General features: G+C 52.1%; 1 protein-coding gene across 1 annotated transcript; it reads left to right on the top strand.

Moving 5' to 3' along the window:
• The first annotated feature begins 1,503 nt into the window (after positions 1 to 1,503).
• On the top strand, positions 1,504 to 26,758 carry HEATR3 (HEAT repeat containing 3). Its single transcript, XM_037141590.2, has 15 exons — positions 1,504 to 1,813; positions 1,932 to 2,104; positions 3,311 to 3,398; positions 5,158 to 5,270; positions 6,334 to 6,443; positions 7,958 to 8,098; positions 9,676 to 9,953; positions 14,145 to 14,235; positions 14,326 to 14,495; positions 14,721 to 14,803; positions 15,428 to 15,564; positions 16,915 to 17,003; positions 19,443 to 19,586; positions 22,178 to 22,354; positions 26,005 to 26,758. The coding sequence occupies exons 1-15, from the start codon at positions 1,673 to 1,675 to the stop codon at positions 26,125 to 26,127; spliced, it is 2,058 nt and encodes a 685-aa protein (XP_036997485.2). The 5' UTR covers positions 1,504 to 1,672; the 3' UTR covers positions 26,128 to 26,758.
• Positions 26,759 to 27,187: the final 429 nt, after the last annotated feature.

Genomic DNA, 27,187 nt, shown 5'->3' with positions numbered 1-27,187 from the left:
GCTGCAGGCTGGGGGGAGACCCTGTAGCCAGCGGAGATTTTGATCTTGATCTTAAGGAAAGGGAAAGCCATTGAAAGGTTTTTTTTGTTTGTTTTTTTTTTTAAGATTTTATTTATCTGTAGAGGGGAAGGGAAGGGGAGAGAGAGAGAAACATCAATGTATGGTTGCCTTCGTGCATCCCCTGCTGGGAACCGGCCTGCAACCCGGTATGTGCCCTGACTGGGAATCAAACCGCGATTGTCTGGTTTGCAGGCCCGCACTCAATCCACTGAGCTACACCAGCCGCGGCCCATTGAAAGGTTTTAAGCAAAGTGAATCAAAATAATGCACACATCAGAGGGACATTTGTTTTGAAAAAAATAACCAGCTGCTCCATAGATAGGGTAGAAAGGGACCAGAAGGCCACTTGGAGACCCGAGAAGGCTTGGGCTAGGGAGGCAGCAGATGACAGGCCAGATCTAGGAAGTAAAGCCTACCAACATATATTTGGGGCTCCAAGTTTTGTACCCAAAGTAGGTCTTCAGTAGGCTTGAGCTTCTGTACAAGTTTAGCTATACCCCTGTGATTGTTTTTCAAAATACACTGTGGTAATTAATGTCATTTCCCATACTAGACAGTCAACTGTTTGATGGCAGGGTTGCCTTGAGGTGAACTTTTTCCCATCCAGTGTTGCCCTGATAGCTACGTATTTATTGGATGTTCAATACAGACCTGCAATTATAAAGACTACCTAAAATTATCCTGTACCTTTCCTTCTTTTGTAGCACTTACCACAACTTCAATCAGTTACTCATATAATTACTGTACATTTAATACATCCTCACTGAACTTTAAATTCCATAAGGACAAAGACAAAAAGCACAGGGACCAAATCTGTCTTGGTTATTATTTTATCCAGCACTGTACCTGGTGCTCAATAAATATTTGTGAATCTTTTCATAACCTGTTAAAGTTTTAGCCATTTATGTAGTGCTTATTATATGCCAGTCTCTGTTCTCAGCATCTTAAACACGGTAACGTTCAGTCCTTTAACGAAGGTATTAGGTGTATTTTTTTGATGTCTCCATTTCACTGATGAGAAAACCGAAGCAAGGTGATGTAACTTCTTCAGGGAGCCCATTCTAAAACATTAACTGACCCTTGACTATAACAGGAGTTGTGCTAAGCACCAAGGATCCAAAATAAAATCGGAGTTAATACTTTTTGAGCACCTACTATATGTCGGGCTTGGTGTTAGGCGCTTTACATAATTTTATTTAAGCCAAACAATAACCTTGCAATTTAGGTAACCTTAATCCCATTCTATTACGTAAAGTTCTGGCGAGGTTAAGTAACTTGATAAAGGTTACCAGCTGGCGGGAGGTGCAATTCCTATCACTATTCAAATCCAGTTTCCTCCTCCTCGGGAAAATTCCACAGGACTCCGCCCCTCAGCCACGTCTGGCCCCGCCCTCCATGTCTTCTACGCTTGCGTGCTCCTCGCTCCAGGCCCCGCCTGCGCCGCACCGTGCACGCCTGCGCACTGCTTCCCACGCGGGCTCGCCCGTGTGCCGGCCCAGCTGAGCGGCCTCACGGACGGTCCCCCTCCAGCCAGACTCTGTTGCCAGCGGGGCAGCCTCCACCATCTTGCTGTTGCCCTCCTGGCTCGGTCTTCCCCTCAGCGCACGTTGCCATGGGCAAGAGCAGGACGAAGCGCTTCAAGAGACCCCAGTTCTCCCCTACAGGCGGCAGTCAGGCCGAGTTGGCAGCGGCCGAGAATGGGACTGAGCGAGAAGACGACGATGACGGGCCGGCAGCGGAGCTGCTAGAAAAGGTGAGAGCCCGGGGCTCGCTAGTCCGGAGGGGTGGGGCGGGGCGAGCGGCGCGGGGCGGCGGCGGACCCCCTGCGCGCCTGCGTGCTGTTCGCCCTCTGACACACCTCCCGTCCCCAGCTTCAGCACCCCAGCGCCGAGGTCCGCGAGTGCGCCTGCGCGGGGCTGGCTCGGCTGGTGCAGCAGCGGCCGGCGCTCCCGGACTTGGCGCGTCGCGATGCGGTGCGCCGCCTGGGGCCGCTGCTGCTGGACCCCAGCCTGGCAGTGAGGGAGACGGCGGCCGGAGCTCTCAGGTGAGCAGGGAGGGTGCTTGGGGCGGTGCTATGATCAGCCAGTGCCTTTTGTGTTTCTTCCTTAGTGCGCCTGGCCGAGGCAGCTGATGAGCCTCATCCAATGATGGGGCTCCCTCTTTGTAGAGGGGATCTGAATTCAGATTTCAGAGGCTGCCTCGCTTGCTGTGTGTCCACCTGGCCGCATCGGCAGCAGCCACTTGTCCAACATCCGTCCTTGAAGGCCTATTGTGCATTGTCCTTTCTCCAAGAACCTTCCAGAGAGTTCTGAGATTCAGGCAGTGCTTCCATTATATATGTGGCAGGTCGTCTAGATAGGGGAGTTTGAGCAGGCAGCACATTGAGCAAGACAGCTGAGTTCCTTGCTTTTCCAGAACGATGCTGGTGAGACAGACAAGACCAGCAAACAGGTAAACGGACAATAGAGAGTGAGCAGAGCAGTGGGGAAAACAAGAGGATGACAAGTTAGGGGTAAGATGGTCCCTGAAATCTGATACGCTGTGATGACAGCTGACGCAGGAGAGAGCCAGATATGGAAAAACAGGAAAGAGCAGGGGGACAGCAGCAGCAAAGCAGGGAGGCAGCAGAGGGCTTGGCCTGGTTAAAGGAGGGCAGATGAGGGACCAGGGCTCAGGGTGCAATGCTGAAGAACCTATTCATTCTCAGCAGCAGTGACTTGATCTGATTGACCTTTTCAGAAGGCCACCCGTGGCTGTGCAGCGAATGGCCTGTAGAGGGGGCAAGAGTAGAAGTTAGTATTTATGGTCCTTAGTGCTCTATTATATGTTTCACTCATTGACCTAACAAGTCAGAGAGGGTTGCTTCAGGGGGTGTCACTCACAGCATCCTTACCCTTGCTGCCCCTGTAGTCTGGATTCCAAGACAAGGTCCCTCCACATAAGATTAGTCTGTGATTTATTCTCATTAAATAGGAAAGGTTTTCTCTCCCCTCTCCCCTGCAGACCCACGCTGCGGTACTATCTCAGATGGACTCAGATGGACCTGTCAGTTACATGACAGTCATTTGTTTACATCAGGTTGGATAAGTGGAAACCGATGGGTTGATTCTGCAACACCTTATGGAAATAATAAGCAGTTTTATCTGGGAAATGCCTTAAGTGTGGTTAGAAACAAATAAGTTCGAGAGCTTCATAGTGCTCTGTGATGTGCGTGATCTGAAAGTAACATGTATTTTCCATCCTCATGTAGAAACCTCAGTGCCTGTGGAGGTTTTGAAGTTTGTGATGACATGGTGGCTAAGGATATCATGACTCCTCTGGTGGCACTGCTCAGAGAGGTATGCAGTTGTAACTATCCTGGTGGCAGATGTTAAATGTGGCTTTCACCGTGCAAAGGCAGTGGGGGGTTTTGTTCGATTGTTTAGTTCTTTGGCATTAGTTACTTTGTCTTCCCTTCAAGCAGCCCATGGGAATTTTGTTTCTTTTCTTGGAAACACTTCTTTCTCCTTGTTGATAGCAGTATCTGGTTTATCCCCACCACATATATTTTTTAAATTTTTATTTAGTTATTTTTCAAGTACAGTTTTTTTGTCTATTTTTCCCATCCCAGCCTCCCCCGCCCCTTGCTCCCCACCTCCCTCCCATTTCCACCCCCCTTAGTTCTCATCCCTGTGTCCTTCCTATTTGTTCCTCCAAATCCCTCCCCCTATTTCCCCTTAACTTCCCTTCCTTCTCCCCTCTGGTCACTATCCCCTTGTTCTCTATTTCAGTGTCTTTGTTTTTTTTTTTTCTGCTTGCTTGTTTGTTTTGTTGTTTAGCTTCCTGTTAAAGGTGAGATCATATGGTATTTGTCTTTCAGATCCCCACCACATTTATTTAGATGCCGATCAGAGAGACTCCTTTAGACTTTAAACTTATACAGTAAAAATAATTAGTATTATTGATTGCTTCTTTATGTGGCAGATGCAGTTTCATGTACTATTAAGTCCTCACAGCAGAGTTTGGCATTTGTAAACTATTTGTATTGTGCAGATGAGGAAGCTGAAGCACAGACATTAGGAATTTGCCTTAAAGGTAACGCTGAGTCCCCAAATTTAATGTCATGCCAACTTGATTGCATGGTGTAGTTCAGGCATGAAGGAGCTCTCTCTGGCATGACCCTGATCCAGTATTCTGTGTTGATGGGTAATTTTTCACTTACGGCTAAGATGACCCAGTTTTGATGAGAGGCACCGGTCTTGTTCCCTTTTAAAGCAGGGTCATTAGCTAGGGTCAACGGCTATCATTAGCCGTTATCATGGCTCTACTGGGAGTGATTTGCCCAACAGGAGACATTTGGCAAAGTCCAGAGCCATTTTTGATTGTTACAGCCAGGGGTAGGCGCTGCTACTGGCATGTAGTGGGAAGCGCCCGAGGGTGCTGCTAAACACCCTACAGTGCATGTGACAGCCCCCCACAACAGAGTCACCTGGCTCCGGTGGTGCCGAGATGAGAAGCCTGGCTTTAGGGGGTGCCGTGGATTCCACCGGAGGGGCAGTCCTGCAGAGCGGTTCACCACCCCTGCTTTGGGTCCAGAATGCCTGGACCTGATTCCCAGCTTCACCATATACCAGGCTACACCCTCAGCAAGCCGTCTGTACCTGAGTTTCCTATTTGCAGAGGGAGATTGGCGATAATAGTGCACCTCCTTCATAGCATTGTGGCGGGATTGAATGACACTATGTACGTAAAGTGCTTAGACGCGTGCCTGGCACATAGAGGGCGCTGTGTGGGTGGCAGCTCTTAGCAGGCGCTGCCTGTCCCCACCTTATTTACTGTCTGTATCACGTTAGAGAAAATGCTCCGTGTTGGTTTTACAGTTTCATTTCAGTGTGAGATGCTTTATATGTAATTTGTACAACAGCTTGGGACCCTTTCTTGTCTGTCTCTCACCAAAGGGGACCAGGGCTGTGGGCGCGTTACTGCCTATGAGAATTTGATCGGCTTGTGAACCACTGTCCTTTCTGCTGTTCTGTGTTTGCGACCCATCGTTATCATTAGCCTTTTTGTTTAATTATTCTCTTGAACCAGCATGCTAATCGTTATATTTGGTTACAGTGTAGTGCTGGACTGGATTCAAATGAGATGTCGGCACAGAAAGAGAAAGATCGGAGTGGAAGCTGTGTTGAGAACATAGCCAACGAGGCCGTGAACGTGCTGTGGAATGTATGGTAAGGCGCTCGGCAGACCCGGTGCCGCGCAGGCTGCTGGCCGTGGTGGTCCGCCCCAGAGGGATGGCTCTTCTCTGGGCGTGCCTGTACATCCCTGCTGGTGCGGCTTGGTAGGTGGTCAGGTCACGTGACCTAAGATCAGCAGCCGCCCCGCCGCATGGCCTAGCCTTTCCCTCCTGGCATCACTACATCTTCCCTGCTTTCCAGCTCTCCTCTCCAGGCAGTACTGCTGACCACAGTAATGGGCATCCTGACCATGGGCATGTACCGCGCACCCTCCCCCTCAATGCCCATCACCTTAAGCAGCAGTTATCTTAGAACCAGCCAGGCCCCAGGGTGGTCACTGCTCTGGTTTGGCATCTGGAGTGAGGCAGGGACCACAAGGCTCGGTGGCTCCTTCTCCAACATGGCCTTGCAATGTGACAGGGACAAAGATGCAGGAGAGGAGCTCCTGTGGCCCCGTGGAGAAAGGCCACACTCTGTGTCATGATGGTGGCAGTTAGGAGTGGAAACGGCTAGAAACACAGCCTGGGTTTGCTTTTTTCTGCCTCGTTTTATGGTCTGTGTTTTTCGCAAGATTATAGCTTCTGCTGTAGAAGCTTTTGGGGCGATGAGCACGGAGGCCCGTCAGCCTCGCTGTGACTCATTCCCGCCGCAGAGTGGAGAGCACAGGAGGCCGGGCCCAGGGAGCCGCTGCTCACATGTGTGGTCTTTGGACTGGTCGCTTCTCCTTCTGGGGCCTGGTCTCCTCGTCTAGAAGTAAATGATTTCTAGGGTCTCTTCCAGCTCCAACGTCCTGTAAGAAAACTGGGGTGCAGGTAAAGAGATTGGCCCCAAGAGATCGGTGTAGAAGGGAAAGCCTAGACACCCAGATGCCCTCACGCACGGCGAGTGTGCAAGTGTGCATCGGCCTGGGCGTCCTCATCCCCGAAGGTGGCGGGTGGCTGACCTCGGTCCCAGTCCTTTTATGCAGCCTCGCGTGTTTCTCCATGAACTTCTGTGGTTGATTTCTCAGTGTTAAAATGTGAATGGTAAAACTTTCTCCCCCCCCTTGTCATTTTAGTGAATGCAGCAGTAGAGCAGTATCCATATTCAACAGAGAAGGGTGCTTGGAGGTCGTAATAAAGTATTTAAGTAGGTTTCCCACCAACGTCGACCTGGCTGTTTCAGTAGGTAAGTGGAGAAAAGGCGATGATCTGTTTAGTACGTGTGGCCTTATTTGAACATTTTACTCCCCACCTAATGTGTCTGTTCTGCGAGAGTGATTTTTTTCTTGTATGTGAATGCGTAACTGAGCTCTTTCATAACCTGCGTTTAGTGCTCGCACGGTTTTCCCACTCTTCACTTGGATGGGGGGGTCACGTGAGCCCGTGGGTTTTCCAGTGTGTTACCAGTCTCAGGGATACTCTGGTAATTCCCGAGTTTCGTCGCCTATTTCCTGAGAAGCAGTAACCCACGACCAGCAGGCCTCCGAGGCCCGTTCCACTGTCTTGTGCCAGTGTCGCACACTTTTGGCAGAAAACTGCCTGGGCCTGCTTCCCTTGCACAGACAGAAAGGAAGGTCTGGCAGCTTCAGCTGCCTGGCTCCCACCCCCGTACGTGGGGTCAGACGCCATGGCGGGTCCTCTCTCGGCAGGGGTAGGAGACAGAAACCGGAGGGCGGGTGCTCGGCTCGGCTGTGGGGAGAGGGGAGAAGCGTCCGATGCAGAGCGTTTCTTTTCTGCCCGTCGGACTGGCGGCACCGTTATTTAGCTCTGCCTTCCTCCTGGCGGGGACCAAGTGTTCCCCTTCCTGGTGTTTCTCTTGGTGCCAATGGGCACTTTTAAGAGAACAGGAAAGAAAAAACAAATAGTGGACCAAACACGACTGGGAAAAACTTCCAAGTCATTTTGTTAGAGTGGACTCTTTGGCAGAAGTGGGGGGTCAGTGAGTCTGTGCATTTGACAGTGGGGCCAGGCAGTTGGTAGGTGACTTTTAATCTCAGAGGACAGTTTCTGTCACGATAAGAATTTCAGGAAAGTTAGTCCACAGCTTTGAAAAGAAAAACTTGATTCCTGGATTCCTGTTTGTTCCTTAGTCTTGTTACAGGTTTATTTGCCTTATTTTAATTCAGGGGAAGAGTGAAATGGCTCATTTGTCTCTTAATATTTTACCCACCTCTGAATTTGCTTACATTTATATGTAAAATCCTTTTTTTTTTTAAATACTGTTTCACTGGAAATAGTTGTAACCTTTAAGGTCATGCTGAGTGTAAAGGAAGCCAGAATGTCCAAAACCCGGGGTGTGTTAGTGACAACAAACCTCCTCTGAGTGTTGGGCCCGGATGGGTGCTGGGCCTGCGGACTGTTTGCTGCTGGTCCACGGCACGTGGCCAAGGATGAGCCTGTATTGCTGTTTATAGCAACTGGGCTTGGTCATGGCGTTCAAGAGCCTTTAAAATTGTGTTCATAAAAGTCTACTTCTGTAAACAGTGGTACATTAATTAAAGAGAAAAGCAAACAGTCCTTCACAGCACCGGCTGTTAGGGGACCCTCATGTGCGGGTGGTGCCCTGAGCACACACACCCTGTTCAACCAGCGGTGTGTGGAGGAGTTGTAAGGACACGACTGTCTTCCGATGCGTCACTTTGGGGTGAGTCACCCTAGCAGGAGTCACTGTTTCTGAACACTTCGTTTCTGTCTTCGCAGCCTACTGCCTGCAGACGGTCACGGAGGATAACCCGGAGCTGCTGAAGTCCTTCAGGGGCTCGGCCTTGCAGGTGCTGGAATCAGCCATGCTGGCCCCGGCCAGTTCCATGGCACATGTTCTGCTCAAGACACTGGTGGCAGGTAAGACTCGGCCATGTGTGATCGAGTGCCTTTCAGTCACTCCTCATGGGTGGGGGTGGGGGCTGGACTTCCTTCATTCCCTCCTGTGCTTGTGTCTGTTCTGAGATTGATTTGCTTGCAGTGTAATACCCACTGTTGTCCGGCAGGGGGCGCTGCAGCTGGGGCCCCTGTTAACCAGGGCGGTGATAAGTGGATCACAGGCATCGAATACATGGCCACTCCCTGTTCCCAAGATTTCCCCGAGCCCTTGGACCCCAGGATTTCCAAATACAAACAAGAAATAATCTGGGGATCTGTTGAGTAGTTGGTATAATCGTAGCTTCTCTAGACATTTTTCTCTTGCCCTTTGGTCTTGAGGGAGTAATTTATCTTGAGAGGTGTTGTGGGGTTTTTTTAAGTGGTAAAATACACGTAACAAAGTTTTCTATCTTAACCATATTTAAGTGTACAGTTTAATCGTGTTAAATAAATTCACGTTGTCATGCATGCGATCCCCAGAACTTCCTCCATCTTGCAAAACAGAAATTCCATGCACAGGGAACAGCTCCCCACCCACTGGCCACGCCCCCACCCACTGGCCACGCCCCCACCGTTCCAGCAGCGCCCGCCTACTTTCCATCCACTCCAGCTGCCTTGTGTGCATGGAGTCCTGCATCGTCGTCAGGTGTTTTGGGTGACTAATTTCACTTCACAGAACACCCTCAGAGTTCACCCTCACAGCAGCGTGTGTCAGAATGTCCTTCCCTTTTAAGGCTGAATAATGCGCCCCTGTACGTAGGGACGTTTGGTTTATCCACGCCGCTTGGGCAGCTCCCTCCTTTTGGCTGTTGAAGAACGCTGCGTGAACTCGGGTCCAGATGCCTGTTTGAGGCCCCGCTTTCACTTCTTTGGTGTATGTCCAGGAAGGATCTGTATTTTAACCGTCGCTTTTTAAACAGTCATCCTGACGTTATCCTAGCGGGCATTCTCTTAGGATGATCAAAAAACCCCAGCACCTGCTACCTGGTGTGTCCGTGAGGCCGTGGGACTTGGGCACATTCCATTCCACTCGTGGACTAAGAGCAGCTGCCTCAGAGAGCTGCTCAGGTTAAGATGAAAGGAAAGGAGGCAACTTACTTTGTTGTTTTCAAAGAAACTGGAGCAGTGGCCCAGTCTGTTGCTAGGCGTTGTATCAGAGGACGGTGTGCTGAGGAGGGGACGACCAGGAAGGGCTGTACTAGAGCGAGCTGCCTCTGCGCGCAGCTTTTTGGCTTTTAATTAAAACGGAACAGCCCTGGCTGGCGTAGCACAGTGGATTGAGCATGGGCCTGTGAACCACAGGATCGCAGTTCGATTCCCAGTCAGGGCACATGCCTGGGTTGCAGGCCAGTTCTCAGTGGGGGACACATGAGAGGCAACCATACACTGATGTTTCTCTCCCTCTCTCCTTCTCCCCTTCCCCTCTAAAGATAAATAAATAAAATCTAAAAAAAAAAAAAAAACTGAACAGAGGCGGTGGGATCAGGACTCCTTGAAGTGACAGCCAAGCTTACAGAGCCAGTCACAGGTGACCCTTGGTCTTTGCGCTCATTTTCCAGGCACAGTTTGGAATCTGAAGGACGTCGTCCCGTCCAAGAGCCAAGCAGAAATCATAAATGCTGTCCTGAAGATCTTATCTGAGGTTCTGGAGATGGATGCCGGTGAAGTGGTCATTCGATTGAAGGAGGCCGAGACGCAAAGGCTGAAAACCGCTGCGGAGGCCGAGGGGACGCCGGAGAACGCTGGTGGGGGCGGTTCGCCCGAAGACGGAGCGATGGGAGAGACTCTGCCGAAGGGAAGAGGCAGGAGGAGAACTTTCGTCTCGGATTTACTCCCAGTAAGTCGGATTGGTGCTTTCCCATGTGGGTTAATACGGGGACTTCCTTACAGTAGGTGTCGCAAGTTTTGTAAAAAAGCGTTACAGTAAAATTAATTAGAAGATGAATTTCAGTAAAAATTGGTCCATTTTTCCCACGAACTCTCATTTATAACATTAGAAATCTGTACCCAAAGGGGAAAAAAAACTCTTTAAAGTGAAACTTTTGTATATAGAAGATTTCAAAGACGGGACACCCCAAACTTCCACTCTGGAAGCGGGCGATCCTCACGGGAGCTGCCCTGTCCCCCGGGTCATCCACGCGATGTCTCCCCGACCATCCCCCAGCGCCGGGATTTTCACTTCGCTTGGGTTGTTCGATCTGGGACGCCCATGTCCCTCTTACGTTAGTGCTGGCCTGACAGAGTGGCAGGCCAGGCCTCCCTCTGCCCATCGCTGCCGCACGCAGGAGGGCGTCTGGTCGTGGGATAAACGGAGGCTGGCGGTTTTTGCAGGCTGAGTAATGGGGGATGCTGGTGCTCAGGTGCAATGTCGGGGTGAGGGTGCCTCGTCCTCGGTGCAGCAAACGTTTCAGCTGAGCCAGTCTGCAGAGAAGGAGCTGTGCTTCAGAGAAAGCGGCCCCATGGAGGCAAGCAAGGAGTCAGGAGGCCAGTAGGGCCAGGATTTGACCCCTTCAGGTACACACTGTCACTGCCACTACCTGGGACCAGGCGCTGGGCCAGGTGCCGGGAAGTGAGAGATGATTAAGACAGATTTCCTGTCTTCAGGGACCACTGTGTCTCGTCTTGGGAGGAGACACATACTTGTGGTTTACCATGATGCCTGTGCTAAGGACCATGAGAGGGCTGGGCCCAGCTTCTGAGCAGCAGATTGTCTACAGCTGGCTCACCTGGCCGCCTGAGGGCAGAGGGAGGGAAGAGGCAGGCAGAGGGGGCTGGGGGTGGGACTCCTGAGCAGACTTAAAGGCTGGGGCGGAGACAGCCTGGGGAAAGCAGGGCTGTGGAGCTGGGGGCCTGGAGGCAGGAAGCCCAGGGAGGAGGCTGCTGAGGTCATCCCGAAGAAGCGGGCAGGCCTAAATGGGAAGCTTGCTGCCCCTGGCCTCTGCAGCCTCACCTGAGGCCTGGCCTTGTTCCTGTGAAGTGATCTGGAACAGAACAGTCTTCAGTTAGTGCCGCGGACGCTCAATAAGGTTGTGCCAGTAAGAATTCTCTAAGTGAGAATATACCTGAAAATCAGTCTCCTCCTTTTTCGAATTCACGAAGTTGTGTAAAGCGTGACGAGGTGATGTCACAGAGAAAGGAACACAGAGCAACCTTTCCAGGCCCCGTGCACAGCTGGAGGGCTGTGTCAGGTGCCAGGTGAATACCACCCGAGTTGATCGCAAATCACAAGGCGTCTGAAAAGGCCTGGCGCACCCCCTCCGGAGCAGGTGACGCATGTGTGAGCCCCACACGTATTCCTGTCCCTCGTGTCTTAGTCAGAGCTGAGGGATTTAAAATCAGTGACGTGGGACAGACAGAGGTGCAGCTATGCATCTGGTCCTCCCAGGAGGGTGTCTGCAAAGAGCCCTGGGGACATCTGTTCACTTGTCACAGGAGGGCTCAGTTCTCGATCTGGGACAGCCATGGTGTTGCGTCCACACGGACGGGGCAGGTCAGCGTCCGAGGCTGTCCCACAGCTGCCCGCTGCCCTGGCCCAGGCCCGACTCATGCAGCAGCTTTCCCCGAATTCCAGTCCGAGCCGAACAAAAGTCCCTGGAGGCCCCATGGGTGGGAGGATGGCACTCCCGAGCGTTGCCCCTCTGCCAGCCTCTCCTCCAAGGGGCCCCTTCCTAGAGCGGCCGAGGGGACCAAGCTCCATGTCTCCTGAGACTGGCTAAAAACTATGAGTATTTAACTGGTGGTTAGACATTTACTTTCCTATGTATTCTTTTCTTTTCTTTTTTTTTTTTTTAATCTTTAGAGGAGAACGGAAGGAGAGAGGGAGAGAAATATCAATGTGTGGTTGCCTCTCGTGCGTCCCCTGCTGGGAACTGGCCTGCAACCCAGGCATGTGCCCTGACCGGGAATTGAACCGAAATCGTGTGGTTCGCAGGCTGGCGCTCAATCCATTGAGCCACACCAGCCAGGGTGGCCTACGTACTCTTTAAAAATAGAATTTTGAAGCCCTGGCTGGTGTAGCTCAGTGGATTGAGCACAGGCCTTCGAACCAGACAATCGCGGTTCGATTCCCAGTCAGGGCACATGCCTGGGTTGCAGACCAGTTCCCTGCAGGCCAATTCCCAGCAGGGGATGCATGAAAGGCAACCATATATTGATGTTTCTCTCCCTCTCTCCTTCCCTTCCCCTCTAAGGATAAATAAATAAAATCTTAAAAAAAAAAAAGATTTAAAAAAAATAAAATAAAAATAGAATTTTGGAGCTGATAAAATGCAGTGTTGTAACAAAAGCTTGCTTTTTAAAATCCGGTAACATAATGATGATTAACAGGCCCGTGGGCCACTGGGCATCCGCTGATATGAGTCAGGAGTGCAGATTTATGGCCAGCCTGGGTCCAGCCCTTCGCACCGCCCAGGGGTCCTTGAGAATCAGAACCTGTAATTGCAGCATTTCACGTGAGAAGCTATAATCCCAGATGTGTAAAGAGAGAAGCAACTCAGGTGATTGTTGTAACATATGTGGAAGCAGACCAGCCTCCTTCCAGCTCCAACAGCCTCCCACGGTTGTCGTTTATCACACCGTAGTCTGTTCTGTGTCATCCCCGTCCCCGCCCCCTCTCCCCTCCACTACCAAATACCTTCAAGCAAGTCTCAGATGTCATAACATTTCCTCTGCGCTGGTGGTGTGACAGCAGCAAGAAGCAGGGTGAGGTTCGGAGCAGGCGAGGTGTGTAAAAAGGTGGGACTTAATCTCGGCTGCTTCCGAGCCAGAGCGTGTGAGTCTGAAGTGGGGAAGAGCCTGTGTTTCCTCGAGTATCCCACGCAGTGAGTAGGGTAGTTTTTACATTCATTCTTGCCAGCAGTAAAAGAAATACAGGCATTGAATTAGCCACATCTCTTCAATGAGCAATTTGCCCCCTTTAAGAACATGGTTTGAATTACAGTTAAGTTGTTGCATAAGGAAGTTGCTGGAGGATTACAAATGAGAATAAACACTCTGGACAGGAAATTGGGGCCATGTCACAGGTCTCCAGTTGTGTTTTTAAACCCTGACCCAGTAAATCTGAGGAATTAAGATATCCAAGTAATCTGAAATACCCCACATCAGTGAAATGCTTCATAAATGATACTGCATCCATCATTCAGATGATAAAATACACATTATTTCTACCTATGCACCGCTTTGGGATGTCAGTGTAGCTTTTTCCCTTTTCATAGGTGACTTGCAAATTAAGGTCATGAAAATGTGCACAACCCCTCTCAAAAATGGTGATTGGTAAGTTCATGCTAATTCATTTCCAGAGGAAAACATCCCCCTCCTTCAGCGTTGAAGAAGGGCTTTACTGTAACCTCCAGAAGAGGCCCAGAAGCAGGCCTGTCCGCCCCCAGCCCAGCCCTGTGGGCCCCGGAGGGCTTGCCCGTAGTTCTTACTGGTCTTCCCCGGGAAGACGTCCAGGCAGCTAAAGGCAGGTTGCTGTGCATCGTGCCCGGCGTCTGAGACGGGCTCCTGCTTTAGTCTGGGTGTGCGCAGCCGCTTCTCAGTACGTTGGGTTGAGTTTCGGGGGGGAGTCCGGTGCACAGTGCCTGGCTGTCCGTCCTCTCCCGCTCACTGAGCAGCGCGTAGAGAACGACAGCCATGCAGGTAGCTGGGAGTCCAGGTGACAGCTGCTTGCTCCCCGGTGCCAGAGGGATCAGTGCTTCCTCCTTATTATGACTCTTGTCCCCACCGCACCCCTGCGGCTGTGTGACATTGAAATCATTGAGCCTACTTGCACTAAGGTGCAGGTGGCAGACACAAAGCCTGCGGGCCCAGCCTAGCCCCCCTCCTTGTTTCTACCCAGTGGCAGTGCCGAGCTCCCACTTAACTGTTAAGGAGTAGTTACATGTACACAGTCCTAAAGTTACATTTGGCCCTTTGAAGGCAACTGCAAGGCTGACGTGGCCCCCGGTAAACATGAGTTTGATACCCCGAAAGGGGCCTCCCGTGAAGGTGCCGGCCGCACATTGAGAGTCGGTGGTTTGCTTCTCCCCAGCCGACTGACATGGAGCTGAGAGAGGCCACGGCGCTGCTGACCGCTCAGCAGACGGCTCTGGAAATCATTGTCAACATGTGCTGCAGCGAAGGTTCGTGGCCGGGGTACCTCCCTTTCCCAGGCTGAGTGGGCAGCTCCCACCAGGACCCGGCTCACGCCCTGTGCTCCGCGCCCTTCGCAGGTCCCGCCGACGAGGACGAGGACAAGTGGGAGGAGGAGCTTTCCAGCAGCGACGAGAGCGAGGTGTTTATGGAGGACGCCCTCTGTGAGGGCGCCGGGCAGCTGCTCTCCCCACTCTGCCTCTCCCACGAGGTCCACACCGCCCTCACGAGCTTCCTCCTCCCCAGGAAGGTAACCGTCCTCGGTCTGGACTCACTGCACATGACGGGGAGGCTGGGGACTCAAGGGGCAGTAAGCTCCCACAGTAGGTGACTGGGAAGCTACATGGACAGATAGTCCCGCACATGGGCTGACCCTTCCGCCTGGGCGGGATGCGTCGGGGCTGTGGGGGGGGGTCTGGTATATATACAGTGAGCCTGCTCTTTAACTTTTGCTTTATGACTTCTTGACACCTAGATATTTGAGAAAACTGCCTTTCCGAACAGCATTGCGGTGGACATGTGTTCCAGAAACCCCACGTGGAAACCTTTGATTAGAAAGTAAGGACTTTCCTGTTTTCCAAACCATTTGTCGTCGTCGTTATGGGAAAGGGCGGACCACTCGATAGAAGGGGCCGACTGCCCCTGGGTTTGTGGTTCTGTGCCGTGTGCACGCCCCAGGGAAGTGTGTGCTTGTGGCCAGAGAGTGCGTGTAGTGGTGGGGCTCACACTTGCCCCAACCTCTTCTGGCACGATCGCAGGGCAGAACACACAGCCGTGAACGGGGCCTGAGCCAGAACTCACCACGTGGACCAAACACCACTGAGCTAGAGATCGGAGCACAGCCCAGCACACACACTGGCGTAACTTTCACAAAGTGCAGACACGGGCACCACCATGCTCGTCTGTTCAGGGACGCACACATAGGTGTAAGCCTAGAAAGAAGAGCAAGGACTTGTTCACATCAAAGTCTGGACCTGCGGGGTCAGGGGGGTGGGGCGTGGAGGGGCGGTGGAGGTCAGCTGTGGGTGCCAGCCACGTCCCTTTCAGTGGATTGGCTGGAGAAGGGCTCCGCTTCGGCCTTTGCTCACTGCCGCCGACCTCCTGTTTCCCGGTGCTCCCAGCCCGAACAGCTGGCTCCGGCCCCCATCAGAGAAACACAGCATCGTCTCCCCTCCCTTGCAGAATGAACACCGTGCAGTGCCGAGCCCTCCTGTGCCTCCAGAGTCTCGTGTCCCTCCTGGAGCTGGAGCACCTGGGCGGAGCGCCGGCCCTTCAGGAGCTCGCACAGCACCTGTCCACACTGCTCTTTTCTCGGCCAGGTGAGGAGTCCTGCTGCGGAAGGGCACTCAGGTGGAGCGGGACTGGAAGGGGCAGCGACTTGGACTGTGTGTTGGGTCTGGGTCGTGCAGCCTGCGGAAGCCCTTGCTGACGCCACCGGTCGTGTTCCCGCAGCTGCAGGTGGCGGGGAGTTGGACCACAGTGCACAGGCGGGTTTCTGGGTCGTGGTTTTCTCATGGAGATTGTTTGCATCTGGTCAGACCAAGTAAGGCCAAATCACAAATGCCTTTAATTTAGGCCTCATGAGTGTGTTTGGCTAATTGTCCATTTTTTTTTCTTTAAGATAAAACCACTTGGTTAACAGTCTCTACTCAGACACCTTGCCTAGTAAGCGCTGAATCTGTAATTGGCAGGTCTCTGTGCAGATATAGGTCAGTTTCATTTGTACACAAAACCCTAGGCAGATGCTGCATGTAGTTAACTGTCCTTCTTAATGACCTCTTCCTGGGCCCTGGGCTCCCTCCCACCCTGGGGGCCAGGCTCCCAGGGCAGCCTGGAAAGGGGAGCATAGACACACCGTCAGGCGGGAGTCAGGTTATCCTTCGTGACCTGGCTTGGCACTTCCTTACGTTCTGTTGGTTGAAGACATAGTCCCCAAGCCCCACCCAGATTGAGGGAGTAGAAAGAGACTCCACATCTTTCTGGAAGTGCCCAGGTTCTAAAAGATCACGTCAAGCTGGAAGTGGCTGTTTTTGGAAAATGGAACCTACCACACCGAGTGAGTCACTTTCCCCGCCCACCAGAGGTTAGGGAGCCAGCTCATCTGGACGCCTCCTCTCCACTTTTACGCAGCTGTGTTAGCGCAACAGTTGACTGCTGTTCTGTTCATCTTGAGCAGGGAGAAGGGGCCTGTGAGGAAGGAGTGAAAGTGAGCTGGAGTGGACAGGCGAGGCTGGGTCCCTGAACACCGTGGCGGCTGGCCCTGCCCTGCCCAGCCACAGCTCTGGGCTGGGCGGTGGGTGCAGGCTATGAGGACTCTGGTTGGGAAGGTGGCCCCCCGCCTTGCCAGCAGGCTGGTGGGGATCTGTGAAAAGCTGAAGTCAGTCTTCAAAAGCCAGCTCCGGCGCATCCCGATAAAGCAGGCCCGGAACGAAAACCAGCGCCCGGGGTCTGGGGCTGCCTGTGGAGCCCTGCCTGGCCACGGTCATTTCAGTGTGGCCGAGCGTGCAGGCCGCAGGAGCTGTGTTGTGGGAGCCAGCTTCCACCCGGACGGTGTTTTCACTGCAGCGGCGTGGGTTAACACTTGGCGTGCTTCTACCATGAGTGGTTTCCTTTTCTATAAAATCATTGTCTGGAGAAAGGCAGAATTCACGTTTCACTCTTGTTTGCAGATTTTGCTCAGCATGTTGACTTTCTAGAAGCCATAAGTAGTGCCTTGCGGGCCCTTTTGCAAACAATGGCCTCCAAGAACATCCCCCAGGTAAGGGTTAAAGTTTTCATGTGAAACTACCAAAGAGTCAGTATTTATCACTTAACTGTTTTTCCAGTTTTTATTTCTACTGCAGTGATTCTGGTAAAAAGAAAACAGAAGTGCATAAAGTAAAATGTAAAATCCTTCTTGTCTCCCCCCACTGCCACCAGCAGACAGTAGGTCTGTCACTTGTGTAACTCATTTGTCATGGGCGTTGTGAACATTGTCTCTGGCTGCCGTTTGTCATTCTAAAGCACTCTGGTGTGGACCCTCTCGGCCGTGCCCTCCTGACCCTGCGCGATGAGTGACCCTCGCCTCTGAGCCGGGCACCACAGCACCTCCGAGTCCTGCTGTGCGTGGAGGGCCCCCTCAGACCTCCCCGAGAGCAGGGGGCGCAGCTCCTTGTTGTGAGTGCGGACAGTGAGCCCGCGGCGCCTGCACCGGAGGGGCGGCTGGTGTCGGCGCTCACGCACATTTCCTGTCTCCCTGACACCTCTGCACCTGCTTCCACAGTGGTGTGCCACTCGTGTTGTTCCACCCATACGTCTTTTATCATGCGTGTCATAATGTCTGTGACGACAAGTGGACTTGGGAAAACGTGGCCACACCACTGTGACCCACACCCTCAATGAACAGGCATTCCCTAGTTGTCCGTGACGAGCCAGCTGGGTCTGCTGGCCCTGCCTGGTCCCACTCACTGGGACATCACTGCCCACATAGCCGCTCTTCCCAGCCACCTGACTTCGCAGTTCCTGGGACCCCTTCTCCCAGCGCTGTGCCTGCCTCTCGCCCCAGCACTGTGGCCTCACCTCCAGAGCAGAGCACCTGGACGTCCTCCTGCTCCGGAGTCTGTGGGTGCCTGGTGCTCCACTGTGACGTGGGGTCTGCCCTGTCAGCTTCTAACGTGGACTCTAAAAAAGTTCTCCGTGTGTTTTTTCAAAAACATAACTTTCGACTCTGAGTTTTTAATGCCTGGCCTGCCGGGTGGCCGCCGGGAGGGTCAGAAGCCCCTCCACGGCGGGGCTTGTAGGAATGTCCAGTATTGTCGTTGAGTTTCCATGGTGTTCAGGCAGTAACTGATGGCGTCAGCCTGACGTTGAAAAGAAATGACTCACAGCTGGGGCTCAGCCGACGATCAGTTATTCACGTGTAGTCAGGCCGGAAATCCTCAGGTCGGCGGTGGCCTGGGCATGGGCTGTGAGTTTTAGAACTCGAAGGAGCCTGGCTCTCTGCCACGTCATAAGGAGAGGTGGTCAAGGACCCGACGTGCCATGTGGCAGCTCCAGGCCCGGACACGGCTGTCCTGCTCGGCCATCCACCGCTGTGCCTGTGGCTCTCATGTGCTGGGCAGCTTCCATTGTGAGTCACCCCAGTAGTAACGAAGCACACCTTCCTTGTCCTCCCCAGCCTGTCCTAGCGAGGGACAGCTCCATCGTTTGTGGGATTTTTTTCAGCAGACTTTTCTGAGCATACTTGCTATTACCTTTAGACTTGGCAGAGTGGTGCGGGTGAGTCAGAAACGAATTAGACGATTTAGAACTGCTCGGGACTCCTCCATAAAACGATAGCTGACATGTAGTGAGTGCTTGGTGTGTACTTCTCAGCCCTCCCAGCCCCTCTGGAGGTAAAGCGGGGGGTGTACTGGGACTCAGGAACTCGTGCTGCGTTGCCAGGTGGCAAGTAGTCAGGCCATAAATCCTCAGGTCGGTGGTGGACTGGACGTTGGCTTTTGACTTTTAGAACTCGAAGGAGCCTGGCTCTCTGACGCGGTATAAGGCGAGGAGGCCAAGGACAAGTAGTGAGAGAGCGAGGTGTTTCTGGGATTTGGGATGGGGGCTGGGATTTGAACCCAGGATGTCAGGCTCCAGGTCCTGAGCCCTTAATCCCCACACTGGGCTGCCTGTCACAGGCAGCAGGACACTCAAACTCCACAATACGCGTCTGCACGTGCGTTCAAATGAGCTTAAAATGGAAAGTATTACTGCCTAGTGAACCAGTATTACTGATTTTTAGTCTTCAGTAATTGACCATAACATGTCTCAGAGTGAGTTCCTATCTTGTGTAGATTCAGCCAATTTTTATTAGAGCTACGTGATCCTATTACATTTTCAAAAGACTTTCATGATCAATGCTGAAAAGAAACTGGAATCTCTCCAGTTGGAGTGCATTTGAAGGAAAGTCTTTAAGTGAAACTGATGGGAGCCCACGCCCCTTTTGTGGGCTCCTGGCTGTGGGGGTTTGAGTGATGACAGTGACACTGACAGGCCTTGTCCCAGCTCTGAATGGCCAGCCGTGTTGGGGGGTGACTAGAAATGTGTAGTGACTTCTCTGCCAAGAACTTGCGTTGTCCTCGGAGCCCCCGCGGGAGAGGCTGTCGGCCGTGCGTCCTGTGCGGTCGGTCCTGGCTGAGCTTCACACCGCACGTGCTCTCCTCCCCTCCTCCGACAGTGCATGACCCCGGACCAGCTGATGATGCTGTGCAGAGCCGGCATTCAGAGCGCTAACGTCAGCGTTCGAGTGAACGTGGTCAGTATTTTGGGAATCACGGGCAGCGTCCTTGCCAAAGAAGACGGCACACTCGAAACTCTCAAGGTAAAACAGTCTGCTTGGTTCGTCACTATTACTGCGGGTTTTAGGGCACCTCTGTGGATGTCGTGAAAAGATACTGTATTGAGAAGGTGCTCGCTGAAGGACATCCTTCATCCACCTTGTGGCTTGCTTTCACTGCACAGATTAGATAGGGACTTGAAAATCTGAGTCCCATTTTGCCATTTAACTGCTTCAGAGATACTTTTCCAAAATGAACTTGTCTCCCATGAAAGGCAAGTTCAAAATTTTGAGATGCCCTGACCTCGGCTGTTGCACTGATGTGCGGTTGTGCTGCCAGGAGGGAGCCTTCACCCCAGGCTGCGCGCACCCGCACCACACCCCACATGTTCCTCCTGATGCTGCCACTGCGTGTGCACGGGGAACTCGCTCGGCATTTTGCTTCCAGCACTTCCCCTCCCCACCGGGTGCTCAGCAGCTGCTCTGTTAGAGATGCGGTGTCACCGCCGGCCGAGGACAGGGTGACAAAGCTTGCTCAAGTGTGGGTCCTGACTGACGGGAAGCACACCGCTTAGTAGACAGCACGCCTAACCTGCTAGGCACTTCACAATGATAGTGATATCTGTAAGACCCTTATTTTCAAAAGATGGTACGCGCACACAGCAGAACACTCACCTCCACCCTAAACATCCAGTCCCTCGTTACCCCTTCCTCTGCGGCACCCCTGGGATCAGGGTCTGCGGACGCACATTGGGCCGGGCGCGGCCGTGTGACGACGTATAGACGCACACAGGCTAGGGCGCAGTTGTGTGACGTACAGCTGCACAGTGGGCTGGGGCACGGCCTTGCTGCTAACGTGTAAATGTAGGGTTGGTTGGGGTGTGGCCACGTGGCCGACGTGTATACGCACAGTGGGAAGGGGCGTGGCTATGCGTTCGACGTGGAGACGCACAGTCGGCCTGGCGCGGTGGACAACACGGAGATACGCGGTGGGCAGGGGCGCAGCCGTGCGGCAGAAGTGTGCACTGCGTGCGGGTACGCTATCCGTAATACCAGCGTTTCCGAGTTCTGCGTTCAGAACAGCACGTTTTTTTCAGGCATAAGGTAGGATTTTTTTAATGTTTTTACTTAGTTCTATTTCCAAGCATGAAGAAAAACAGAAAAAGGGTGGAGCGTGTTTTGTGAGCTGACGAAGCGTGTTCAGTGATGAGCAGCATCCCATCATGTGTGCTCCACGTGGTTTCTTTGCTGGGTGAATTAAAGTAAATTAAGGGCGCCGTATGTTTTTCCCTTACTGGCTCACATGCACGCCCATGGGGGCGGTTTCTTGTATGGCCGCCATCGTCTCGCCTTACTCAGCTAAGAGTCCTTTCCTAGTGTGTCGGGTACCTGGTCCATTCTCACACTTTTAGTTCCTAAAATATACACTTGCAGATGGTTGGACCAGCACCTGAGTGAAGTGTGCGTGTTATATGTGGTCTGAGTTCTTCCAGGCCTCTGTGACTCGGGGACAGAGCAGCACCCAAGACCGCTCATCACCCACCCCTGCTCTGCCCCGTAACTCTGGGGTCAGTTGTTCCTACGCAGTGTCCAGCCTCTGGGTTTCTCCGATTGCTTCCCCATGGTGCTAAGCTTGTTCCCTCCTCTGTATCGCCTGCACCCGCAGCGAGCCCTCCGGGCCAGAGGAGATGCAGATCCAGATCAGTCTTTTCAGTGAGACTGCTCATAGGGGCGCCACGTGCTCCCTCCTGCCTACTGCATAGGATGTTGTGACCTGGACACTTAGATGGTGCATGGACTGTCCAAGGGCCATCCTGTCACAGGGAAGCCGGAGTTTGGACTTGGGGTTCTTAGCACTTCACTCTCCCGCCGGGAGCACCAGCTTTGCACATGCCTTTCCGACTTGAAGGGCGAAGCTGAGCCACCAGACAAAATAGTTCACTCTTGAACAGCTCTTTGCAGTTTAGGAATGGCTTGGTTTTTTGTTTTTTTTTTAATTTTACTTGTTTATTTTTAGAGAGGAGAAGGGAAGGAGAAAGGGAGAGAAACATCAATGTGTGGTTGCCTCTTGCATGTCCCCTAGAGGGGATCTGGTCCGAAACCCAGGTGTGTGTCCTGACTGGGAATTGAACCAGCAACTCTGGTTTTCAGGCAGGCACTCAGTCCACTGAGCCACACCAGCCAGGGTGGAAATGGACTGTTTAATAACTAGCCAATTGTGAAAATTCAGTGAAGCAAAATGAGAGTGTATTCAATTTTTTTAAATTGTCTTTGGGTGTTTTTTGTATACTTTAAAAAGCATCTTATTTGTTCCATTTTGACACCATGGGGAAAGCTTTTTTGAGGGAAGCAGAGGGGGAATTTTTTAAACTTCCTAAATCAACCTTTCATGTATTATTTATGGATCTAATTCATTTTATTTAGGGATATAACTGCTAATGTGTTTAATTTCTCTTATATTATACTTAGTCTATTTATAGATATATGTTGTCTTTAATCTTTACTCTTCTCAAAGTTAGAATTTTCTGCCGGCATTTTTGTGTACAGTATCACGCGTGCATCACTGCTGTTTAAAGCTGGTGCTCGGGAAATTGCCCTAGGAATTCTGGTGCTAATGTGCGTCTTATTGGCCCCAGACCATCGGCTGCTCCCTGCTGGAGGTTGCCACCAAGGACCCTTCACTGGTGGTCACAGGAGAGGCCCTGGACGCCCTGTTCGACGTGTTCGCAGACGGCAGAGAGGCCGAGAGGGCCTCCGTCCAGATCCGTTTACTGCCCGCTCTGCGAGAGCTCCAGCCAGTCTTCAAGATGAAGGTATGTGGGCCGTTCAGTGGGGAGTGTTTGAGCCTCCTTGTCCTGTGGGAACAGGAGTGTGCAGTCCCCGCCCTGAGCCCCTTCCTGGTGCCCAAGTCCCCCGGCCCCATCTGCAAATGCTGCCAGGCCAAATCAGAGCTGGGACTCCATGACCCGAGCCAGATGGCACACGCCTTCTTCTTCTGTAAGTTGAGCGGTGCCGCCAGTGCTCCTTAGGTATAAACGCAGCAGTCTGCAGCCCACAGAGCTCTTCCCGGTCTCCAGCCTCATTTTATATTACGTACTGCGTTACAGGCTCGTTTCACTGTCATGAATATTTCCCTTTGGTGCTCAGAAAAAAAGACAAACCCCCTGGAAGTAAATAGTTGTCTTTTTGGCTTTTAGACTTTAAGTTCAACATTCGCTCTTAATCTTTGCGAAGAAAAGAGAGCTTCTGAAGGAAGATGATCTTTTTGTTGTTTTTCAATATGCATTTCTTTGATCTAGCAAGTTTCTAACGCAGAATTAAGGCCTCACGGAAAGAACTGAATCCAGAAATTTAGATGTTCTGAGAAAGTTTTAAGGCATAAAAAGTAGTTTTATTTCCCAGAAGAAAACAGAAACACAGGCCGCACACATCTTCTGTCTTTCTCACCTCTGAAGCGGGTGTCGGTTGAAGAACATTAACATCGCTGTGTCTTTAATGTCTTGATGTGTTGGCGTGTTAACGTCGGAAGAAGTCAGGGCTGGTGGCTGGCACTTCCTGAGCAGGGCCTGACCCGTGGGGACTGAATCCTGGGGGGGGTTGAACAGCTCACTCTTCACTGTGTTTCGGTGAAGCCTGTAGTTTTTTTCTTCGGTGTTGTTTTTTTTTTTTAATTTATTTTCAGAGAGAGGGGAAGGGAGGGAGAAAGGGAGGGAGAGAAATATCAATGAGCGAGAGCAATTGGTTGCCTTTCACACACCCCCCAACCCAGGCACGTGCCCTGACAGGGAACAGGACTGTCAACCTTTCAGTTCACAGGCTGGCACTCAATCCACTGAGCCGCACCCACCAGGGCTGTTTTGCTTCTGCTTTTACTGGGATGTAATTGGAAATTATACTGGGATGGTTACTGGAATATGATTGACGTGTGACACTGGATCGGTGTCAGGTGTGTCACACCACGGTCTGACTGGATGTGCACGGTGTGAAGTGATCGGCACGGTGAGTCCAGTTAGCACCCATCACCTCGCAGAGAGACGTGTTTTTCTCCCGAGGGGAGCTTCTCAGACCCACTCTCTCAGCACCTTCCCAGTAGACACGGCAGCGCCGTTGACCAGAGTCCCTGCCTGAACATCACATGCCCTGGCTGCCTTCTCTCCTTGGTGCAGGTTCGTACCCTTTGCCCTCTGAAGCTGGTCTGTGTTCTCAGCGGTGAGGGGTTTTCTTCCCACTTCCTCCCTTCCTTGTGGGCGATCACACCGAGCGGTGCGCCTCCAAGCGGAGACAGGTGTGCCTTCGCGTTTCGCCATCACCCGGAAGGGAGCGTCCCTTGCTCACAGCCCTGCACTGGGTGTGTCTATGCAGCACTGCCCCCTAGTGGTCTTCCCAGCCGGCACCGGCACAGTGTCCACCGTGTCCTGAGGGTTGCAGGCCCTCCAGGCTTCTGAAGAAGGGCTCTGCAGGAGGAGCGGAAGACATCCCCTTTTCCTGCAAGGGAAGCAGGCGTCGTCAGGTCACCGAACCGTGGAAGCCAGTGCTCGGAAACAAGTGACGTAGACTCGGAACTAGGAAAAGGACCCCTGACCTCTGGGAGGTCTGCTGTTCGGATTGATGCCATGGTAACGACGTATAGTCGTGGTTTTCCTTCCTCAAAGGCTGTCGAGCCCTCAGGGACCGTTTCTGTGTTAGCCGGAAGGGCAGCCTGGAGTTTTCTATTGGAAGCCCCTTAGTCAGCAAAGTCACAATGGCAGTAAAGGTTGTTCGGTACATATGTAGCCCCAGATGGCACGGAAGCGCCGTAACAATGCATTTGACTACACAACGTCCCCAGATTAGTGCTTCTCCAAGCGCCCTGGGTCCGCGGCAGCGGCACCTGCTAACTGGTCACAGGTCACATGCTAGGGCCCAGCCCCACGCCTGCTGGGAAGCAGAAACTGCCCGGCCCGCCAGCCTGGTGCTTGGCGAGCCTTCCAGGGAACACACTGCCGCACACCGAGGCCTGAGAACCTCTGCTGGGACTCCGGGCGGGGGCACTCATTCTCAGACTCTCCGGGTTAGTTGTTCCAGTAACTGCCATTTCAAAGGTACGTAGTCTTCAGGAAAACTTACAGCAAAACAGAAACGCAGCTGTCCAGGTGGGATAGGGCGTTTGTAAACAACCTCTGATGGGGGCTAATACCTAAAATATATGAGGAGCTCATACAACTCAACAACAAAAACAATCTTACTAAAAAATGGGGAAGGCCCTGGCTGGTGTGGCTCAGTGGACTGAGTGCTGGCCTGCAAACCAAGGGGTCACCAGGTCGATTCCCAGTCAGAGCTCATGCCTGGGTTGTGGGCCAGGTCCCCAGTGGGGGTCATGCAAGAGTCAACCACATACTGATGTTTCTCTCCCTTTCTTTCTCTCTCTCTTACCCCCTCTCTCTAAAAATGAATAAAATCTTTAAAACAAAATGGAGGGAGGACCTGAACACCTTCTCCAAGGAAGACGTCAGATAATCTAAAAAGATGCCCAGGCTCACTAGCTGTTAGGGAGATGCAGATCAAAGCCACAGGGAGGGACCACCCCTCACCCCTGTTAGAATGGCTGTGAGCAGTGAGTGAGACACGGAAGGCAGGCGGTGGAGGAGGTGGGGGGAAGGGGCCCTGCGCAGTTCTGGCGGGAACGTGAGTTACGAGGCCTCTGCAGAAAGCACCGCGGAGCTTCCTCGGGAAGTCGAGACCAGAGCCACCGTGCGACCCAGAGTCCTCCTCCTGGGTAGTTGTCCCAAAACTTTGGAAGCGGTTATTTGTAAAGACGCATGTACCCCCGTAACTGCTGCAGCAGCGTTCACAGTGGCCAGGACGTGGAGACGACATAGGCGTCCTCGGTGGGCGGGCGGGTGAAGAAGGCGTGGTGTGTGCTCGCAGGGGCTGCTGCCCGGCCGTCCAGAGCGAAGGCAGACCGCCGATTGTGACAGTACGGGGGGGGGGGGGTCTGGAACGCCCGTGCTGAGTGAGATACGGCAGGTGGCACGGGACAGCCACGCGTGACTTCACTCACGCAGGATGTAAGATAGAGAACAGCCCACCAACTCATAGACACAGGCAACAGTGTGGGGACTACCGGGGAGAAGGGAGGGGGGGCAGGGAAGAGGGTAAAGGGGTTGGATAATGGTGACGGGGGGCTCGGCTTTGGGTGGTGAGCACCCCGTGCTGTGTACAGATGACGCATTCGAATTACATGCCTGAAGCTTATCTGATGTTATTCACCAATGTTACCTCAGTAAGTTCAATTAAACTAGAAGGTGCACAGTCTTATCTTCGTGGCTCACATACTGTGTTCCATTAATGTTGGAAGGGGAAATGTTTCATCAGATTCTGGCAGCTCCTCGTTCTGAAAGAAACACACCCCAAACGAAAGGCTTCCTCTTCTTCAAGGAATCGGTAATTTGCACCGAATCACGTAAGGCTTTTGTTTTGGCAGATACGAAAAGAAGGGAGAGGCAGATACAGCCCAGACCAGCTGTGCGTTCTCGACAATGTGAAGATGAACCTGAGAAGGTTTGTTGCTTATCAGGAGACGGTTCACAGGAGGCTGACTGCCTGAGCCGCTGGGCGCGAGCAGTCCTCCCCCGAAGTGCACGGAAGGGCTTCCTTTAAGTGGGCACGTGGAGTCCACTTCTTATGTCTCTGTCCTGTATGTTCATTTGAAGCTCTAAGAACTTCAAAACCTGTCAGAAACACTTTTTTAGGCTCTGGGGTCTAAGCGCCATTTCGGGTGCTTTCGGAATTCACGTTCCCAGCACCTTTAAATCACTGGAAACACGCAGCGGAGACACGGGGGGTCTCAGGTGGCTCTTGAGAGCAGTGAGGAAACTTCCGAGCAATCATACTTTTCTTAAATCCGCCCCCCAAAAGGAAGTCTAAAGCATTGCTCAGATACTCTTTTAGGTCAATATCATTTTATATTAGCTGAATTTTTAACTGAAAGATGAAGACAAGCTTTATAAAATTAAACACATGCCAATTATGTTTACCTTGTACAAAGTGATGAATTTGTATTTCATTCTGAAGTAAAATACACAAATGAGCTAATGAAGTTCCTGTCGTACTCTGTACAAACAGTTCTGATTGTTTTGCAATCTGATCTATTGTTTTGTAATCTCCCTCCTATTGAATTTGATATGGAGTCAGAATTGGGAGGGAATATTTTTTAATAAATAACTTTTTTATTGAAAGCTTTGTGTCTTACAAAACCTCCTTAAACAATATCAGATAGTTCTTTTCCTGGGCATTTGCTTGCTGATGGATGTTGCTTTGAATACGTGTGAGACCCTCAAAACCATATGGACAGCAGGGTCTCCGGCGTTACTCTCAGGGACCTTGAGGCCTTGGGAACTGCAAACCCGCGACCAAGAGAAGGAAAGGGAACGTACAGAGGGAAGGAGAAGCAGACCATGTTCAAGGGCGGGGAGGTGACATACTTCCCAACTGGTCTGTAGATGCAGGGCAGTCCCAGTCCCAATCCCAGCAGAATTATCTGTAGAAACTGACGAGCCGACTCTCAAATTATGTGGAAAACAGGATTTAAAGTACCTGAAACAACTTCTAGAAAGAACAGAGTTGGAGAACTTCCACTCCTGATTTGAAACTTGGCAGAAAGCCAA

Source organism: Artibeus jamaicensis, unplaced genomic scaffold (assembly GCF_021234435.1).
Source record: "Artibeus jamaicensis isolate MK-2021 breed Jamaican fruit bat unplaced genomic scaffold, CSHL_Jam_final contig_3152, whole genome shotgun sequence".
NCBI lineage: Eukaryota > Metazoa > Chordata > Mammalia > Chiroptera > Phyllostomidae > Artibeus > Artibeus jamaicensis.
This window is presented reverse-complemented; position numbering and strand designations above follow the sequence as displayed.

Coding starts and splice junctions, on each gene's coding strand:
- HEATR3 (XM_037141590.2), top strand. CDS start 1,673: ATGGGCAAGAGCAGGACGAAGCGCTTCAAGAGACCCCAGTTCTCCCCT. Junction 6,444..7,957: donor CGACCTGGCTGTTTCAGTAG/GTAAGTGGAGAA, acceptor CTGTCTTCGCAG/CCTACTGCCTGCAGACGGTC. Junction 17,004..19,442: donor CCTCCAAGAACATCCCCCAG/GTAAGGGTTAAA, acceptor CTCCTCCGACAG/TGCATGACCCCGGACCAGCT.